General features: G+C 33.2%; 1 protein-coding gene across 1 annotated transcript; it reads left to right on the top strand.

The window, feature by feature from the left end:
• The first annotated feature begins 3,305 nt into the window (after positions 1 to 3,305).
• LOC130645137 (malonyl-CoA-acyl carrier protein transacylase, mitochondrial-like) lies at positions 3,306 to 21,902 on the top strand. Its single transcript, XM_057451018.1, has 6 exons — positions 3,306 to 3,479; positions 17,762 to 18,039; positions 18,453 to 18,552; positions 18,646 to 18,721; positions 18,884 to 19,128; positions 19,468 to 21,902. Exons 2-6 carry the CDS (start codon positions 17,765 to 17,767, stop codon positions 19,837 to 19,839), a joined length of 1,068 nt encoding a protein of 355 aa, XP_057307001.1. The 5' UTR covers positions 3,306 to 3,479; positions 17,762 to 17,764; the 3' UTR covers positions 19,840 to 21,902.
• The last annotated feature ends 503 nt before the right edge of the window (positions 21,903 to 22,405 follow it).

The raw sequence follows: 22,405 nt of genomic DNA, 5'->3' as shown, positions 1-22,405 counted from the left end.
AGCTCCAAAGCAGAGAAATGTCTCCTTCAAAACAAAATATTATATTTTCCGCGATTTCTGGCTACTATGTTTTTGCAGTAAAATTTGCAGATATAGGGCAGAAGTTATGAGGAAGCCGTACGTTCAATGACGTATTAAAAAGCGTCATTTGACGACCATCTGACATCATTCGCCAAATAGTCGTTTCTTAATTTCCCGTCAATTCCAGCAATTTATTTCGTCCAATTTTTTTTAACGGATTTAGACGATGACTGCCTTGTAGAAACATACTGTACTAATTAGTTCGTTGGTACTTGCCTGAAAAGAGGTCGCTATTTTTTTTACGGCGTGTATAATGACGTCACATCATTCAATGGAATAACGATAGAATTTATTAGATAAGCGTGTTGTTTTTCATAGTACGTGTGAGCATGTGAGGTCACAAAGAACGTAAAAAAGAAAGCTTGTGGAAAATCCTGGTGTTTATCATTTTTCTTATTTCAGTTGTACTCAATTAACGAGAGCTATTTACAGGAGGTAGGGTGTTTATGAACATTCTATAAGCAATAAAATAGAGTTATAAAATACGGAATCTGACATAAGAATGAAAGAAATGACAATAAACAGAATTATTTATCAAAAGCAAAAACAAACCACCCTAACAGCTAATGATTATGGAACCATATCAACAGCTACCGTCTACTCATATGCGAATTAGACGGCACCAGTTGAACAACTTATTACTTAATTCTCGACAACTTAAACAAATAAAGTTAACTAACGTTGGGGTCTAGGTTGATTAAAAAACTTTCGTTTTGCTTTCCTTTTGTCGGTTAAACGTGCCTCACCGACAATTTATCTATATTTTTTTGTTCACGCCGACAATTAGAATTTCAGCCAATCGGCGACGTGAATTAAGATTGTAAATTTAAATTCACAAAGGGCCCAACTGACGCTCTCCTGTTTGACTTGTACTCTGGATTTTTTTTACTTTTCGCGGCCCTGTGCCGTGTAGTCCCCGTAATATAATAGGGAAATATTGGTTAAAACTATTAAAGGGCCACTTGGAATTGTTGATATCAAAAATATCTTATAGCTCGACAAATGCTTCAAGCGTTTTCCAGTTTAAAACCATATCACTATAAAACATTAGAACCAGCTAAAACCAGCTAAATGGAAAGCCCTTTTACCATAAACTTTTTATCGACGCTGCACAAACAGTAAAAAAAAAAAACAGCTTTCGTGTTTCGGGAAAATTGTGAAGAATTTTGTAGTTAGTAAAATGAACATTTAATATGATTGGATTCGCATCTACAATCCAGGTCAAAAATATTGGGACAAAGGCAGTTTTTCATCATTTTTCAAATATAAACACAAAACCGTCAAACGGCCAATGCGTTGTAGGCGGCAGGCTGTAAAGTCGGTACATTGGCACGCATGTATGCACGTAGGCTAGGCATAGAGCGTTTGAAGCTTCGTAGTCGCATTCGTTTGTACGCCAACACGGCTAAATAATCCATAAATGCAACGAAATTTGTGGCCACAGAATGGCCACGTTGACATCAGCAATAATTAGCACATTTCAAGAGTTTCGATTTTTAAGTTAACTATAAGCATTGACAAGTCCAAAATGTATTGAGTGTATTGGATACAGCCCCATAACCGCGTTCGTGACAAAAGGGAAAAGCAACATGTCACAATTCGTTTTGAAAGGAAGTTTCAGTGTTTTTTTGAAATCAAAACATTTAATTAAGCAAATTAATTTAATTAGGCGAAAGAACAACAAGAATATCACATAAGATAATCCGATATAGTAAGGGCTGGCACCAACCTCGTTCCCAGGGCTTTTTGTCTCTCATCGGCGCTGCGTGAATTGATAGTTTTGACGAAAAGTGTTCGTCTCCGCCGTCCGATATACAAAAAAGACAACAGGTCACCTTTATAATTAAGATTTCGGATAACATCCGAGATCTTATTAAAACGGGCGGTCTTTTTCTTCTTCTTCTTCTTTTCTTCGACAGATTTTTTAACCGATTGCTGTAACGTAACGACATTTAAAGTCCTATCTGACCCCGTGACCCAGCCCTACTCCGGCTGTGTGCGTATCTTTCCCAGGCTAAACTTGAGTAAAATGGTTTTTAACGCAAAAACATGAAACAGTGATAACACTGTCGTGTTGGTCTCGCGTCTCGCTTACTCTGTTTGCGCATATTTTTGTCTAAAAAGGAAAAGATTTGTACCAATGCAAATCGAAAGAGGTAGTATAGCCATTATCGTTTGATGTGCCAGTTTAATTTTGGCACTTTTACTAAATAATAATTAACTACAATAAAAAATTGGCACATAAAATAATACCTCTAGTCCATCAAAATTAAAACGATTATTTTTACTCATAATCAACTAGCCCATGAAAAATCCCAGGAGAGATCGCCTATTGTACAACAGGGTGATATAGAGACAAACAGACAGATAGCGAGTACTATGAATATTCTTTGATCCATGAAAATCCACAAGAATTCGCTCATTACACTCTGCTAGTTATTTCAAGATTTCAAGATTTAGTCCGTGATTTACCACCGTCACAACCAGGAAGGCAGCTATTATTATAGAGCTAAGTACACTCTGAACAAAGTCGTGCGTGTGTTCTGATAAAGACCAAAAGTTCTTGTTATAAAATATTTAATCTTGTTTAAGCCTCAACGTGAGATAATTTTCCAAATTGTTGTTTAATCTGTTTTTTAAAGAAGTATGCGGAACTATGTCAACTTATGATTTCAACTGGCTTCCATAATTTATTTTCCTCAGATTAGCATAAAAAATAGTCTCCGTTTCGACTTTATTAAAAACACATGTTGCACAGCAATACCACACAAGATGTTGCACAAAAGTTATGAATTTCAATGGAAACTGATTTTTATTATCTGCAAAATTACGGCATAAAATCTTTATTAAATTACACTACAAAAGCGGAGATTCCAACTGAGCAAAAGTATACGTGTCTTGATTCATACTCGTATCCTTTTTTACTTGCAATTGACTTTTCACTTTCTAAATCAGAATCAATCCTTTGTCTAAAAACATCCGGAATCCATCCGGATCTCTGAATGCTTTAAAATAATAGCAGTCCTTTTTTAATTTGCATTTACAACCATTGTATATTTGGTGAAATATCCTACAGCGTATGAGGTCCTAAACAAAACATGCCTTATCGCTTATTAAATTTTGTTGAAAACGTCAGCAATAATTTTAATCATTAAAATTTTGTTGTAAAACACATAGTGGTTATATCCATGTTTAGTTGATGTTGCCAAAACAAAACCAAGTTGGTGGCCTGCATGAATAAAACAAAATCCAGGGTACGGTTCAAATCCGCATCGTTAAATCTGAGAGGCTGACTTTGTTATAATCAATAAGGTTGTAGTTTTTCTGAAACTTCAACTATAATTTTCAAAAACTCTCACTTCGTTGAATTTTCAGCTCACAACTGCACGCAGCTACAAGTAAGTATTTTCAAAACTTAGAAGACTATAGTGTATATCACAGTACTTGAATATGAAATATCTATTCCTGGCTAAATTTGTTAATTTTCTCTAACTTTAGGCGGTAGTGAAGTGGCATAAATGACGTGTACACAGTATTTACGTCATGATTTCTTATTTACTTCAATAGCAAAAGCCACACTGAAATTTACAGAAGTCCATTAGGGACATGTTATACTTATATTTATTTTTTTATTTATTATCTTGAGATAATTCATAAATCTACCATCTTTAGATAATTTTTGATCTTAAGGTAACTCTACGATCTGCATTTAATTTTTACGATCTTAACATGCGATCTGATAGAAATATAAGATCGCAGAAAATATCTGCGGTTTGAAAAATTATCTTAATATCGTTAAAATTATTTGCAGATCGAAAAATTATCCAAAGATCGTAGAATTTCTTCAAATGGTAAAACGATCTTATAATCGTAAAATTATCTTGAGATTGTAGAAATTGTCTTAAAGGGAAACTACACACAAAAATTATTTTTTGATACATTGTTACTACTACCATAAGAAAACGAATTCAAGCAGTCTTACTGTTTCATATGACTCCAAAGTGGCATAAATACGAACTTTATCACTTCAAAAAAAAACTACAAATTTCTACCCCTAACTCTGTAAAAAAAGACTGGGCCGAAGATGGTTTGTAACGTTGAAAAGTGCATAAAAGTTCAATTTTAGATAGATATTTTTTGTTTTTCGTAAATTAAATTTGATTGTTACAAGATTAACCATTAGCAATAATCTAAAAAAGTATTGAACTTTAAAGAGGACTAAGTAACACAGGGGAACAAAATCATTGAATGTTCTAAAATTTTGAAGTTCAATTTTTTAATATTATTGTAACTGTAAATCATAGCTAACTAAACTTACATAAACTTCATTTCTCTATAAGAACAATTTTAAAAGAAAAGTAATAAACCTGAAGATTGATGAACAATAAAAACAAAATAAGAACAACGGCAAGGCTGAAAATTTATCTATTTTCTCTGAAAAGCAACTTGGAAAATATCTTTTAAGGTGGCAGCAATTTTTTTTTACATAAGCAGTTACGAAAGGTTATGTTTAGACTATGTGTTCATATTTTTTCTTTTATAACACACTTGTCTCGATTTTATAGCAGTATAATACATTTTCACCAAAAATATTCAGCCTCAACAATTCCTCTTTAAATCAAAATTTATGAATCTTGCCGAAAAAAATATGTCTTCTTTGTCGTGAAAAGCCGCGAGTTTTGTGTGGTTTGTTAAATGAAGTTCTAGCACAAAGTAACAGAAATTGTGTTTGCAAAAAAGATGGCTGTCCTTTTTAAGCATATGTCTTCTCTTGCCTTCAAAATAAATCTTTACAAAAGCATTTAAAAAGGGGCATGGTATATAAATGAAGTATAGAAAGGTTTCTGTAAGGTTTGTTTATGTTTTTTAAAGTTTTGATGATATTATTGATGCGAGACATGTTTGTTAGCTAGCATCAACCACACCAACAACGACTAGCTAGGTAGCTAGGAATTTATAAATATGTAGCCATGTTCTTTATACCTAGCTAAGTCTCCAGTTTATATTTAAGTGACCAGTTATTAGCTGCTTTGATTTTGTCGTTCACCTCTCATCTTTTATATTTTGATTAAACTTATGAGGAAAACCATAGGAATTATTTAGAATTTGTATTTTGTGTTGCAAATTTAGTGCAAAAATTTAACTGTTGTGAGGGAGGACCATATGCAATTATATATACTAAAAATAATAATTTGATATTCTACAAGTTGTATTTTTGTATGCACTTAAATGACTGCTTTTTCTGAGTTGAATTTGATGGGTTTCATATCAATTTTGTGGAAGATTTTATGGCTGAAGACAATATAGAACATGCCAATTGAACTGATTTTTGTTCATATTTTGATTTTCTCCTCATAAACCTTTGTGTTCTACATTTATTGTAAACTTTTGTGAGGAAGGACCATATATATATATACAATGTTTTCAAAATAATGATTTTTGTTGATTTGAAATTTACTCCTTGCTCATTGCTTTTTCGACATTTCAGGTTAAAATGTTTGGTAAAGTCAGTACGGATCATTAGACAAAAAATTGTTTTGTTAACCGGTTAATTTTTACATTTTGTGCATATTTTTACGGGAGAGGATGGTATGCAACCGAATAAATGATTTTTCAAAGTTTAACTTTTTGTTTTTAGGTGTTTTGTGTTTGTTTAAGTTTGGCTTTTTGATATTGTTCAGGTTGTATTGTTGTATAAGCATTTAGGGAAAAGACAATGTTTAAAATGCTTAAAGAACTTTTTTCATAGATCTGTGCTTACTGTTGCAAGCCTTTCTTTTCGACACTTCAGATTAAAATATTGAAGGTTTTCAACATAATCACATAATAAGATGTACACATATTTCAGATATGTGTTATTTCTGACATTATTATTATTGTTGTCGTAACTGTCTGGGTTGTGACTGTCAATGTTGTAACTTTCTACTAACTAGATTTTACACCTTGCACGCCGTTGTTTTTCATATTTTGTCTGAAGTTTTGTTGGGAGGATTTCATGCGATTTGACATTTGATATTTTGTGTTAGATTTTAAGAACTTTTTTGTTAAATTATGACTTATATACTTTCTTTTTATGCATTTTCAGATTATTTTTTTTAGTAAAAGGCATATTCAATATACTGAAATATTTGCTGATGTCATCAAAATTCAAATGACAGAACTTTTCAATTGTTTTTGTGCCTAAGTGGATTTTCCCTGGGCCTAATCGACTATTACTGAATATTGCAAGGTATTACAGTGTATTACCGTATATTACTAAGTACTAAAGTGTATTACTATATCATAAAAGGTATTACACTGTATTACCAAATACTACAAAGTATTACCGTATATTAATAAGTACTACAGTGTATTACTGAATACTACAAAGTATTACAGCGTATTACTGAATACTACAAAGTATGACAGTCTCTATATTATAATACCCGTATACGTCTGTCTGTCTGCCTGTCTGTCTGTCACGCAAAATGGTGGCTTAGCTGCGAAAGTAGCTAGAAGCACGCAATGCGGTATAAAAAGGATTTTCCACGGGCTAACGACTAGCTAATAGCTGGTCACTTAAATATAAACTGGAGACTTAGCTAGGTATAAAGAACATGGCTACATATTTATAAATTCCTAGCTACCTAGCTAGTTGTTGTTGGTGTGGTTGATGCTAGCTAACAAACATGTCTCGCATCAATAATATCATCAAAACTTCAAAAAACATAAACAAACCTTACAGAAACCTTTCTATACTTCATTTATATACCATGCCCCTTTTTAAATGCTTTTTTAAAGATTTATTTTGAAGGCAAGGGAAGACAAATGCTTAAAAAGGACAGCCATCTTTTTTGCAAACACAATTTCCGTTACTTTGTGGTAGAACTTCATTTAACAAACCACACAAAACTCGCGGCTTTTCACGACAAAGAAGACATATTTTTTTGGCAACATCAAAGATTTTTTTTCGGCAACATCAAAGGAAAATGAAGATATACACTTTGAGAAAAGTATATTTTCGTTGTTACTGTTTTTAACGCTACGAAGTGGTTGATGTCGTTATAATAAACCTTAATGTAAACAAAGTTAAATCAATGTTTACATCTGTTACGTTACCGTTTAAAATAATATTCGATTCTTCAATTCGAAAACACTGCATTGTTATCATGCACTGCACGTTTGCGCATTGGGAAGGTTGCTATATGCAATAGACTAAATAGCTAATTTGGTATGATGCATTAGAATCTGTACGTTGTGGAAACTTTGCAATAACCTTATTTGTGTGACTTATCGATTTTTTCTAATGTCTGGTATACCATTTTCCCTTTTATATTTCGGGTATGGCAAAGCAAGTATATAGTTTTAACAGATTTGTTAGCCACCTTCAATTTTGTTAAACTTTTTGCATTTTTATTTGTTGCTGGACATGCTTATATTTTTAAGCGTTCTGTTTCAGCGGGTACAAATATAACGCAGATTGTGAGCAACTTCAATCCCAGGGTTTTTTTCTCTTTTATTGTTATTTTTTTATGTTGCACCTGTTTATTTTTTTGGACGTTTTGTTCCAGTGGTTATAAACTAGAATAATACAAATTGTGACTTTTAAAAATTCATATTACTGTGTTGTATGTTTTTGTTTGGTATCCCTTACATCGGTTTAATGAGAGATTCAGTGGATTCTCCCACAGGTATTCAGTTAGTAATTAATTAGTTCTGCAGAATATAGCTTTAGCCTACGTGCGTGCGAAATTGTAAAGAAGGGAATGACGTAATTATTGAAGGAAAACGATACATCAAAGATGGCGCATTATGTAGAAATTTAGGAGGATCTTCATTATGCTACACTGCACAAGCTTTAACTTTCGATAGCATAAAACCTTAAATAAGGTATAGTTCTTGTTGCACTGTTAGGATTTCATTGGCTTTAAACTCATTCTAGCCTCGTTCTTAGAAAAAATCAGTCAAAACGGGAATTTAGGCTTTAGCCTGGATAAGTTTCGGGTGTCCAGCCTAGCTGCGATGTCTCTATCTATCTATCTCTCTATCTCCTCAGGCGATTTTAAAGACTCCGCCATCGCTGGCGGAAATCAAAAATATGTAATAATGATATCTAATTAAACACCCTTGTAAATCAGGAAACTCCCAGAAGACAAACTAGTCTTATCATTAAGAACCTGTTGAAATAACGTATCATGCTCTTGATACGAAGAGGCTTGCATACATACAAAAATATGCATGAAAAAGAGAACTAAAATAACCTACGTAAAAAAGCTAAATATTATATAATGAATGCCTGCAAAGATAAAAAAAGATCTAAAAGTACAAAACTTCGTTGTTCAATCTGTGTAATATAAATGTTTTGACTTTATTTTGAAAACATTTAAAGGATTTCTCTCATCTATCAATTTTGTGTATGCTATTCCAGATTATGGACCACGATATGAAGTTGAAACTGACTGGTCTTAGTTTTTCTGTATGGTGGATAGTGCTGACCAAATCACCTGGTTGAATATTTACTTTCTCTTGCTTAAAACATGTTAGAAATTATGGGGGGTATAGATTTGTTTTTCATTTTATACATAAAGCATACGTTCTGAAAAATATTTATCTGGAAAATATTTAAAGCTTTTATAAACTGCAGTAGTAGTGGTTTGCTATGCGTAAATTTGCCTTGGAAAAGAATTGTTCTTACAGCGTGTTTTGACGTTTATATATCGATTCAAGTTTAGATTAATTAGTGCTGCCCCAAACTATATTTGCGTAATTTATTGTCTATGTATGAATGTGTCTGTCTATAACAGACAAAGTACATTTTAAAAGCGTCTATAATACATCCCCTATAAAAATGTTCTGTATTTTGTAAACGTTTTGTTTACGATTTTAATTGGCTAGAAAAAATCATGTGATAAAAGAAAGTGATTTTATTAGTTGGGAATTTTATTGCATGCTAATTCAAATTTACCGTGCTTTGTTATAAATTGTTGTACGGGTAAAGTCACTAACAATTAACGCTGATATTATTGTTGTTCATTTCGTTTTAATTAATTTTTTAGCATTTTTTAATGAAATAGACAACAAATTTTGTGATAAGAAGCATACATTAAATTTAAATGTGTTTGAATTTTACACGGGATTTCGTTTAAAATGTTATTTTATCATTCTTAACTAAATTATTAATAAGAAGCACAATAATTTTAGGAGGATTCTTCCACGGGTTTAAATAACCAGTTCGACAGTGTTTATAAGAGATGTCGAGCTTTCTAAAGAACACCAATAGATTTTAAAAGTTTTATACTTACAGTTTCAATGTGTTTCCGCCAGGTAAGATTTTTATTAGGTATAACTCGCAGGAACTTCGTGTCTGTTTTTCACATGATATTGTGAAATCTCCGATTTTTAATTCCGATGTAGCAGATTATCTTAACTCCCTGTGAAAGATAACTCCCGGGGTCAAAATAAACTAGTAAATAATGACTCCCCTAGTTAATAATCACTCCCCTTATTTTCCAAAGAGAAGTTTAAAGGTAAAGCCATTTAGTGAAATTAAAGTATATTTAAAATCAAAAATATCCAGATGGAAATTAATTTTTCCTTAGGGTTAACCCATTTTGACGTTATTTCAGTTTCTATTTCTATGAGCAGGTTTGAAGATTTTATTCTTTTGTATTCTACGACATTTTTTGTTTTCTTTTTATCAGAAAAAAGCTTTTTCATGTCATTGAAAGTAAGCAAACTGAAGGATTTTTCTCATATTACTTTTATACTAAAAATACACACTAAACAACTCTTTCATAAAAGTCGTCACAAATTATCAAGAGATTTTTTTTCAATTTGATCAGGGGCGGATACAGGATTTTTTCCTCCTTAGGCGGATTTGCGAAGCGAAGTGAAGCCAACGCGCAATTTTTGCGTAGCAAAAATTGCGCGTGATAAAACAGCTGGGGGTCTTGGGCTTATTTATTTATTTCGGCACTCAAAAATGAAGCAGACAGAACCTTCACATGTCTATTTCTAATATGTTATTGGAAAAAAAACAACCATAAAATTCATAAATAAAAGCCAAATAATGTTTTCAGAAAAATTAAGGCTAAAATTAGATAGCCAGCAAAACTTCTTCTTTCTTCCAGATTCACATCCAGATAAATGAAATCCAAAAATAAAATTTTTTAAAGATTAGAGGATTGAATTAATAATCCAGTCAAAATCTTCTTTCTTCATTCAAAATCTTCTTTCTTCTTTCTTCCAGCTTGCACAACAGGTAATATAACCAACCATGAACAAAATGAATCTGTCATGAAATGAGTAAAATTGATCAATTGTCAAAACCAACCAATGAATGAATGAATGAACAACAATCAAAACTGAAAATTTTAAACTAAGTTTCAGTACACCAGGTCAACATGAAGCATAAAAAAACATACTCCCTTATATACCAACTTACTTACCTACTTCCCTTTCCTACTTACTATTATCATTGTGTTAGGGGAATACTCGCACCCACCAGGCTGACTTAAGACAAGTATTACCATTGCAGCTAGCTGTTTTGTTACGTTAACTTAAAGTATAACCGTCTTTAGGCAAGTATTATCATCGCAGCTAGCTTTTTGGTAACCTTATTAACTGAATATTATTTATACTACTATCATGGATGTATACAGAATTTATGAAAATAGCCTAAATCTTATCAATCACATCTAAAAAAATTAACAATCAGATGAAAAGAAAAAGGGCGAAGGGGAGAGAGAGAAAAAGAGCAGAGAGGTAAAAAAGATAACGGGGGGAAGGGGGGGGGGGGTGGGGTTAACATGGTAAGTACTATCTATTAACATTTCTTTATCATTAGTTATATATCTGAAAACTTGTCATGTCTTAAAATTTTAGTCTTCTGTTATCAATGGAAAATTTATTTATAACTTCATTTATATCAATATTTATTTCTTTGGAGAAGAGCTAAGCCATTTAGTCTATCGTTAGACATAGTACTGCGGTTATAAATTTTTAATCGTCGTAGTGCAGAAAAGGACCTTTCATATTCACATGACGTGACTGGTAATGTGCCTAAAATTCTTAGGCCCACAGTTATATTTTCAAAGGCAGGAAAATGAATTAATTTAAGTGTAGAGAAAACATTATCTGGTGCATCAAATTTGTACCAAGTCCAATATTCTTCCCACAAGTCCATTTCAGTTTCAATAGCTAAAGAATTAGGCATGTCTTCTTCGTAAAACTGAACAAAATTTCTGAAGTTATCCTTCCCAGATTTTTGGTGATGGTGATGGTAAAGAAGAGAAATCATGTTGGATGGAATTACTGCAAGACCAGCATAAGCTGCTAAAGAACTAGGTTCAAATCGTTTACTAAGTTCAGTGCTTAGGTGATCTAGAATTGGAATTGTTAAATTGCGCAGGTAGTAACTAGATAAAGTATCAGCTGATACATTGATTCCATGTACCTGCCAAGAACAAACTCTAGGTCTATTTTCTTGCACACGGACCGTAGACTGAAATTTCATGTTACTGACAGGGAAATTGTAAGTGTTATCCGGAATGAATAAATTTGTAATAAGTTTATGAATATCACTTTCCTTTAATTTAGCAACTTTTTATCGAAAAGATCATTTTCAACATCAACATCATTTTCACAAACATAAACCATTTCAGGTTCTGTGCTATCAACAGTGGAACAATTTTTGGAAATTGTGCTAATACTGGAAGTTATAGCAGGTGATTCATATGTTTTAACTATAGGTTTTGTTAAGAAATTAAGTTTTGTCTGTAATTTACCACCTACACACATATTACCGTCAGTAAACACTTTTTTAGGAAAATATAATTTACGTGATTGATCAGTCTTTCGTTTTAAAGAAGAATGAACGAGAGGCACGAAATGGTTGGACTGAAATTTTGAAGATAACATAGGCCTTCATAGCAAAACATTATGTGTAGATCAGCCTTCATTGAAATTGCTTACGGGGAATTATTTTTTGGTTCATGCAAACCTTAAACTTTTCCTCTCCAATATCAGGGTAATATGAGCAGAATATAATTCTCCCTGTAACTGAGGACAAAGCTAAAAGGCAAAGGAAACTTGACCAGTTTTTGTCACTTAAATTTAAGACAGCTTCCTCTTTTATAAGCTCTTCTCCCTCTTTATTGCTGTCACAAGCAACATGGGAAACACAGAAAAATAGAATATTTTTCAGAGAACTGAAAGAACCTCTCTGCTCTTGAAAGATGGAAGAAAATAGAGGATGATTGGAATAAAAATTTGGGAAGAGAAAAAGTTCCGTTCAGTGCATAGCGGAATGTTGATTTGTTTAACATCCATTCTGTTCTTGTCTCCTGTTGTCGCGACTCTCTGTCTGCTTCTACGTTAAGAATGCCAGGGAGATGTGTAGCGACTATCCAATTATTTTTGCTTATTGCCCATTCCCAAATGCTATGTGTAATCTTATCCATTGGGATAGATTTTACGCTACCCATTTTGTTTACACAGGCTACTGCTGAAGTGTTATCCATTGTTAGCAGCACTTCGCGTCCGTCTACATTTGTTTACGAAATCGAAAGAGGAAATTTACGGAAGCCGAATCTCATTTGAATACTTACGATCGGAGGCTAAATTATTATAACAGCTGGCTCCATTTTTGTCATTAAATAGTCTCGATGACCCAAATAGAAACTTTTTGTTTATTGTAGTGAACCCCCTTTTGTTTATTGTTTAAAAGCTTAATAGCGCTTTGGCACCACAATACAAATAATTTATTTGAAAACATTCCTTAGGGATTATAAACAAAAGTAAAAATAGATAGTTACCTCAAAGCGACGAATGCTTTCTCTTTTGCATACCCAGGAATAAAATGTTCAACACTGAAATTTCTGCTTAACAAACTTTTTCTCAATCTTTCTCCAATGATCTAATGTTCCAAAATCAGGAAACTCTGTTATTTTATCTTTCAATATCTTATAAAGACTTTTACATTCGCAAATATCATTGCTTTTTACAGCAAGCACAACCCGATCCCGCAAGCTCCCATCAGAAAACATGTTGGATCAGAAAGAACTTCATAATTGCAGTTGGTCGAAGTTGGCCGAACCCATTAAACAGACCGGCTACTGCAAGGCAATAACAATAGGAAGAGTAAATTATTCCTACGCACCCATCCCCTTATATCAATCTTTCTTTCACCGTAAATTTCGACTAAAGAGAGTCCAAAAGTCCACACTTCTGCGAGATTCTTTTTACGTCACAAATTCTTTTGTTTTAACCAGAGTCCAAAAGTCCACACCTCGGCGAGATTTTTCTCGACGTCATAATTCTTTTGTTTTTCTTTTGTTTAAGTGAATCCAAAAGTCCACACCTCGGCGGCCGCCAAAGTTGACTGTTTTTACGGCAGAAAACAAAGGAATCGAGAGAAACAAATTCAGCAAAATGCAGCAAAATGTAGTTCGACTACCGTAAGAACCACATTACTTCGGCAAAGCACATCGAAGGAGAGTTGAGCCTCGGCAAAGACTCCTGAGTGGAGATAAGAATATTACCTCGGATCCTGGGCGCAAAGGAATCTTATTAAACATTATACGTTGCTTTAAATCAATTTCTACATTTAGATACACATGATTTTCTCATTGGCAAAATTTCTCCTTAGGCGAGTGCTGAAGTGGCCGAAGTCTAAATCCGCCCCTGTTGATCTTAGCCTCATTTTAAAAACCTTTGTTACGTTTTCTACTATTTCTATCAATTTTTGACGTATTTTGGCATTTATGAATAAAACGCACCTTATTTTTACCTTATCTTTATTATTTCCTATTTTTAATATTTTGTAACTTTGCTAGAATTTCAAAAAAAAAATTCTGCTGTACTTCATATTCTGTAGTCATGTGTTTTTTACAACAAGTTTTGTCACTTCCCGCCGATTAACTTGAAGATTGTTAAATTCTACTAAATCTTTCAAATCATTTTAAATCTTCTATTTTTTCTTTTAGTTCAAAGCACAAATTTAAGTCAAAAAATGCAAAAAGAGTTTGCTGACAAATTTTTTAGTTGAAGCAAAATTTTGGACATATAAAATTTAGTAACTGAACCGACTTTGTACGGGGGGGTATTATTTCCTAGGAAATGTGGACTCTAGGGGGTAACAATTCACTAGTTTATTATGACTGGGGAGTTTATTATTTACTAGTTTTTTTAACTAGGGGAGTTAAAAATTAATTAATATTCTTAGTAGTTTGTTTCATTTATGTGCTCGGTGGAATAATGCATATTTAGTCTTTTTAACATTTAGAGATAATTTATTTGCCTTAAACCAGTCTATCAAGTTTTTTAAGTTCGTTGTTTACAGTTCTGTAGAGTGTTTTGAGATCTTCATGAGAATAGAAAAGGTTAGTATCATCTGCAAACATAATGGGATTTAGAACTTAAGTGGAATATTTAAGATCATTAATGTAAATCAAAAACAGGAGAGGCCTAAGTATAATGCCTTGAAGGACTCCCCATTTTATCAACAGCTTCTTTGTTTTTTGCCATTCCCAACATTGACAAACTGTGTACGATTAGATAAATAACTGTCAAACCACTTGCGTAATTCCATCTATACCATAAGCATGTAGTTTTTCTAATAAAATCTTATGACTAACAGTGTCAAAAGTTTTTGAAAGGTCAATAAATACACTCAGGGTATATTTACCGCTTAAAAATGAATTGTATAAATCTACCACAAGTTGCATAATGGCATGTTCTGTCGAGTGCTGTTGACAAAGTTTTTAGCAAAGTAATTGAAAACCCTGTTATACATAATTCTTTCCAACAGCTTCGAAAATACTGGCAATAATGAGATTGGGCTGTTATTTGAGACCGATTCAGTATCGCCTGATTTGTGTAATGGAATTACTTTAACAGTTTAAGTAGCTATGGAAATATGATTGGCGAAAAATATGATATATGATGTGTTTAATCGATTGGAAACAATTTATTACTATATGACTTCTAACATTTTCGTAACCTGGAGCTTTACTCTTTTTTAGGCCTTTGAATGCATTTCTAATTTCTCTAATTGAAGTTCATCATTTAGTATTTTAAATTTACATTTCGGTATGTAGTTTTTATAGTTCATATTGCTTGTAATATTTGAAGCCAGATTTGGTCCTACATTTACAAAAAAATCGTTAAATGTGTTACCTATTTCAGTATCATTTTTGATAATATTGTTGTTAATGTGATCTTGTCTGGAAGACAATATTGCACATTTTGTTTTTACCTATAACTTCTTTTATCATTTGCCACGTTCTTTTTGCATTGGTTAATAATGGTCAGAGAAGATCTTTATAAATTTATTGTACGCGTCATTAACACTTTACCCGTTTTCTACTTGCTCCCAATTTGCCAGCCAGCCTAAATTTCTACATTGCTGGTTTAGAAAAACTTTTTTTTGTAAATAATCTTTTTTTGCTGCATGGATTGGAGTGTCGTTAGCAGCATTGCATGTAAAAAAAACTGGAAAGTGGTCAGAAACATCTGTTTTTATGATACCTGACGTGATGTGGCTTTCAAAAAGAGAGTTAGTAAATATTTGGTCAATAATTGTGTATCTTATATGTATGCCAAATTGTCCAGCTTTCGGTTGTACAAGTCGCCCCCTCTTGTGACGACAAAGAGCTCAGTTTTAATAAGATGACTTCGGAATAATTAAATGGCGTACTTCGTAAACTATCGTTGGAAGCAATCAAAAGAAAAGAGACCTTACCAAAAAATTCTTGGTTTTATATCTGCTCGTAACACTTTACTGACGATTGTTTCCATTGAATGCCAAAATAAACCTTTCGTTGTATTTGCATATATTCACAAGTCATCATTTTCATGCCATTGTATAATTTATGTTCGCTTTTATTTTATTGTTATTTTAACCCTATTCGGTCCGGGGGGGGCGGATTCCGCCCCCCCTGAGGGTTTTTTTTTAATAACTCCTGATTGCTTTGTTATATGGCTATGATACTTACTGAGTTTCAACATTTATCTATTAGACACCTGCATGCTAATTTTTTAGGTCCCATACCTTTCAGAGGCTTTGATATTGGCCATTACTCGAAACTACCCCTAAAAATCTCTATGAAATCCTTATAATGGGGAAAATATAATAACTCCTGGTAGGATTATCCTTAGAACTTGAAACTTGCAACACAACTTTGTTTCATTAAGAAGAATCATTTTGAATTATTTGAACACGTGACTAATCCGATTTCCCGATTTTGTCGGATTTTACCCGAAAATCGGAAAAACCCGGATTTTCGGGCAATTTTTGGCAATTTTTCATCCGATCCATGTAAAAACCGGAAGATATGTTAAATAACTTTTATTTAGCTTTCAGAAACTTCAAACAGAATGTAAAAATTCGCTCTAGAACAAAAGTAATTATATTTTAAGCAGATAGTGGCATTTTTAACAATTTTCAAGCTTTTGATGACGTCACAGAAAATGTGCTGACGCAAGCAAATATTTTTTGGCGCCATTTTGTTCCTTTTTTGACGTACTATAAGTGTGCCAAGTTTGATTCAATTTGAACAACCCTATAAAAAGTTATTGAGGGGGGGCGGAATCCGCCCCCCCCCCCGGTCATAGTATGTTCGAAAAACCCCGGACCGAATAGGGTTAATGTTATTTTACTTATTTGTTTCCCTTTTTCCCTTTTTAAATTTTAGGACTTTTTCGATTTGCATCCTCTCCGCCTCTTATGATTATCTTCCTTCAAAACTCGACAAAAACTCGACAAATTGATTATATCCCATAACCGAAATCAATTCAGAGCTTACTCTCCAACTGATCCTATTCAAAATTATGGATACACATTATTTCGAAGGCTACGATAAACCGCTAAGTGTTTTTGACCAATGAACATGGAGGAATCAAGTGAAAAACCTAATTTTTTTCCTAATCTTTCACAAGTAGAACAACCGTACAAAAAGACCTGGGAGCCAGTTTCGCGACTCCCCCGCAGTCTTATTGTCCGTATCTCAAATAATTACATTTCAACACGTGATCGAACAGCTCCATCGGCGCTTTGAAAAATCTTTAATTGTCATGGATTAAGTAGCTAATTTTTAGCCAATCAAAAAAGAATACCTGACCTCCCATACTAGCTTTCTTTACATACATAAAAAGCGCGAATTTAATCAAAAGTAGTCAAATTCATCATAAGTTGCTTTGAAGCATATGAAGCAAACCCAACCACCTTAGCGCTGGTTGTCGACCTGGTACTATTACTTTCATTTATACCATTTCAAAATTTATTACATTCTGACAGAGATTGATAAGGTAGGTGAAAAAGTAGATAATCTCTAGTTAAAAAGCTCAGAGATACGTACACTTATTTATTTATATATTCAAGACAATTTTATAGTAATAATGAAGAGAATAGCTATAATATATTTTCCTTTCTACTCTAAGACGCACCAAACCCTGGTAAAGTATCTTTTTAAAGGGAGAATTTTGGCAAAATAAAATGATGCAATTTTTTTGTAGCTACTGACAATTCTATTTGACAAATGTGAATAGCATTAAAGTTTAACATATTCAGATATTCGTTTAACTTAAACGATAAATAAAAATTATTATAATAACTTAAAATGATTTTTGAGAATTGAAATAAAATGAGTCATTCTTCTTATGCAAATTAACTTAGTGTTCTTTGTTTATTTTTGCGTAACAGAAAATGAAAGGGATTGTTTCTGCCCTCTCCAAAGCTAAATGCTTTTTAAAAACTCCTTGGCTTCGTAATTATGTCTCGGTAGCCGTAAATGCATCGTTGCCAACTTTCCGAGAAGAAAGAACTGTCATATTATGTCCTGGTCAAGGCGCACAATACGTTGGTATGTTACAAAATCTAAGCCCTGCTATTGAAGAACCTTTGCGCGAAATGACATCAGATATACTGGGTTATGATTTAGTGGAGATTTGTCAGAATGGACCAAAGGAAGTTCTAGACAGGTGAGAATGATTTGTATAAAGATTTAAAGCGATCAAATTTTCTAGAGATGCAGGATTATTAAACCTGACGTAAAATATTGCCACATTTTGTGAGTCGTCGAGGTTTTGGCTCTATTATATGTCAATTCAAAAGAAAGTCTTCAACCTCCTGCTACAACCCCGAACAAAGTAATTTTTCTTAGGGCAAATTTTAGTATCTTTAATACCATGTTTAGCCCCAAAACAAATTTTCAAATTCAAGAGTTTATACGAGCAAAAACAATGCAAATTATGTATTACAAAATATTAGTTGTGATCGTTAACGCGGATAAAAAAGATTGATTAGTTGATTCTAATATACATTTTATATTCAAAGTCTAAAAATTTTGTATTCACATTTTAAGCTATTTAGTTAGTGTGTGATTTTACTTTAGAACCTTACATACCCAACCAGCTGTAATGGTAGCGTCCATACTTGGGTACTATAAGCTAAAAAATATACTGCGGCAAAAACACGATGTGAAAGATTTTAATGTACGTTGAGAAATGTCGTTTCTTGTAGAATAAACTGCACTCATGCTTATCTTTAAATTAACAATAGTAAAAAATAACCGCATTAATTTTTAGGCCGGATTTGTTATTGGGAATAGCGTGGGAGAAGTTTCTGCATTATGTATCGCAAACTGGATCACCTTTGAAGATGGTAATTTTCATATTTTTATAATGTTTTTTACCAATACAATGTGCTCCCTTGTGTATTCCTTTAGGGGTAAACTTTAGCAGAACTTTTATTGGTCAAATGAGTGACTATCAAGTAGCAATAAAAAGTATAGCAAAGCTGAAATATTTTTATTTTTTTTTTTAGCATTGTATCTTATAAAAGCAAGATCGAAAGCCATGGAAAGAGCTGTAAATATTGCAGAGTCTGCAATGGTTGCTGTGCATGGACTAGATTGTGATGATGCGAAAGGAATGTGTGAAGATATAACGAAAGGCGCTGTCGACCCAAAGAAGCATATTTCGGTAGCAGTTGAGCGATTCTATAACAGTGTATGTTTGGGTGGTTCTAAAGATTTGGTCCAGAAAGTACTAAACCGAGAACATTTTTTTGTAAGTATTACCTATAGTTTACTATCCTATTTTGAGTGCGATAATATGCAAGGTGCATCTTTGGTTGTTCTTGCGCAAAGATTTATACGCATGTAAAACTACATGCTAAAGGGACGTGTCATAAATAATATCAAACTCACCGGCATTTTTTGTCATAGAGGAACAGAGAAAAACGTCTAAACCAGTGCACTCCTTCGTACAGCGGCGAGTGTAACGGACGAGAGTGTAATTAATACATCTTGTTAACATTATTAAAATCAATTTATATACCGCTGGCAAGAAACTATTTAAGAACTTGTTAATTGATTTTGTAGATAAGAACAGTTTTATTTTGTTTAGCTTAAGGATCCTGCAAAAGTGGTGGTATCAAAAGTATTCGTGAGTGGAGCATTCCATACGCCATACATGAATCCTGCGATAGAAGAGTTTTACGACGCACTTTGCAGCGTAAACATCACTCCTAACGATACTACGGTTATTTCGAACGTTACGGCGGAAAAATATACAAACAAAGATGATGTTGTGGAATTAATGGCACGTCAAATTGCGGAACCTATGTTATGGAATACGATATTAGACAAAATACGTCAAAAATACATGTCAGGTGATGTCGAAAATATATATGAAGTAGGAGCCGGTCGACAGTTGAAAAGAATGTATGAAAAATTGGATCGTGATTTATTTGGAAATGTACAGTCTGTTGACATGTGACCAACACAATTTCTTTTCTCTTAAACAATGTATTGAGTTAACTTTGATGTATTGAGTATAACTTTTTAACACTACTATTTTAGAATCATCAGTCGATATTAGGGATTATATTATGGTTTGATGTTATTATCTTCAATATCCTCTTCAACAGGCTTGTGCACAGCTTCATTTAGGCCCCCTGCCTTCCGTAGAGTAGGTTGATTAGTTTATGTTAACATACGGACACAAATGTAAGGAATATTGATGCGGAAATAATGAACCGGTGTCGCGATTCTGAGGACCCGGAATGGGTGGATTCTTTTACATGGACTAAGGACTAGTCTGTAATAATTCCCGCATTTTGTTCAAAATAGTAGCCGCATCGCTATTCAAAATAGTAGCCGCATCGCTCATCAAAATTACCACTGTCCACGTGTGGCTTGTGATCCATACCTCGAATATCTCATAACAAAATTAATTTTTTGATTACTAGGAAACGACTCTGTTTACAGCTGCAATATATACTAAATGTTATAAGATTCTTATTTCACCGCCAAGTAGATGTAAACCTTCGTGAAAAAGTGGACGCTAGATTGAAAACCAGTCCTTAGCTACGAATCTAATTTAAGCCACTGTGCAAAGGTTTTGATCAAAATAATAATTTATAATTACTCTTATTGAATCTTGAATAGGCGACGTTTCTTTTTCGAACCATTAGGTTTTACCAAACTAGTGCTGGACAGCTATTATTCTATAAATGCGGGAGATCAAAAATCATTAGCCAATCAGAAACAAGGATTTTAATTACCGTAATCAATATTTTCTGGGCCTGTATAAAAGCAACTGCTTTTTGGAGAGCTGGTAACGAAATCTAAGAAAGTTGATACGAAATGCTGTTTTATGAGTTTGTCACATTCTATACATGTTGATTTTTTTTTAACTTCCTAGCGGTTGTTCTAGATTCTTTGACAAAGATCTTCTTTTGATTCTTGTTGAATATCTCTCCAGCTGTGGTCCGCAATTTCGTTTTCACAATCCGTGACTCAATACACGCATTATTTCCTCTTGTTCTTGTTTTTGCTAAAATATGAGCACACACCATCGCGATCACGACCACGTTAACAATATTACATTGTTCTTTCAGGTTAACTTTGCCTTTCAATTTAAACTCAAAAGTAACACGACGCACCATTTTTGCATTTTTAAGTTGAAATATATATAACTTTTGTCTTGCTTTGAAATTCTACGCATGATCCTGCTGGATCTTGGAGGAAAGAATCTGTATTCTTTCCTCCAAGGCTGGACTAGGAGTGGAGGAAATACTCATCTGGTGATCTCTTCTTATTTTTATATTGTCTTTGAATTGAATCCTCTCTTTTTGCAATCAATCCATTCTTCAAATGCCCGTTCCTTCTTTTTTTTGTCACTAACTACGCCATTGGCATGTCAATAATGAAGAAATGAGATTTTTTGTTTAGTACCGTTCTTGTGTTTGAAGAGCTTATATAAGAAAGAGATCTGTCGTCTTTTTCAAAGTTCAATAGCATATTTGATTTATCGGTAGATGCCGTTGAAAGTGTTCATGGAATTTATCCACATGTAACGTTTATTTCTTAGCGGTTATTTCTTTCTTCTAACGTGCACGCGAATAGGGTGTAATTTAAAGACGGATGACTCCGTGGATATTTTCACGGGTTAACGACTAGTCCATATTATAAAAACGGTATTTGTTTTTCTGTCCTGTCTGCATAAGACCAACCAAAAAAAAGGTAGAAGCCCTGGGTACGAGGTTGACATAAGACACAATCAGCATAAATATTATAAAAAGTTTACAGCAGACTGCCTCTAACTTAAGTTTTTATTTCTCGAACCTCTTTTTGACTTTCTGACAGGGGTAAAATTTCATCTCTGTAGCTACCTTAAGGAACTCCTTATAACTAACTCCCTCTATTATAACAAAAACAATATATCATGAACATCATGACATGTGTCTAAAGCTTTGCATGATTCCGACACTAAACGAACAACACAACGGCCCTATTCAAAATTTGCCCCCATTTTAAATTTAGTTCGCGATAAGGGATCTAGGGCAAAGTTGGTTTTAACAAGAATTTGATTTGATGTACGCTGGAGGAGATATGTTTATTGTAAAAAAAATAATTTTAGTAACTGCATTCAGTTCTATCCCAATTTGCCTCTGTCGAGTGTTTTGATAATAAAACGTAACTTGAACGTTGATGAATTGAGAATGGGGTGTGTATTCTGGGGAAAAAATAGATTATTTCATAGGGTAGTGAAATTGAATAGAATCAAGGCTCATTGAAATTGGGCAAAAAAATATATCCGAATATTAAGAATCATTAAGAAATTAAGCAACCTCAAAGATAACTATTAAGAAGAGCTCAAATGAAAAACCTAAATTCGCATTCATAGTCGTAGATGTTGATAAATACCCGCAATAATTGACATTTGTTTGATGTTGTGAAAGTAACAACAGAGAGAAAAAAGTTAACACCTTACTTATATTGTGAGAGGAACATCACATTTTTATTTCGTCTTTTTCATAACTATGGTAACGAAGAATATC

The sequence above is a fragment of the Hydractinia symbiolongicarpus genome, chromosome 5 (genome assembly GCF_029227915.1).
Source record: "Hydractinia symbiolongicarpus strain clone_291-10 chromosome 5, HSymV2.1, whole genome shotgun sequence".
Classification (NCBI taxonomy): domain Eukaryota; kingdom Metazoa; phylum Cnidaria; class Hydrozoa; order Anthoathecata; family Hydractiniidae; genus Hydractinia; species Hydractinia symbiolongicarpus.
This window is presented reverse-complemented; position numbering and strand designations above follow the sequence as displayed.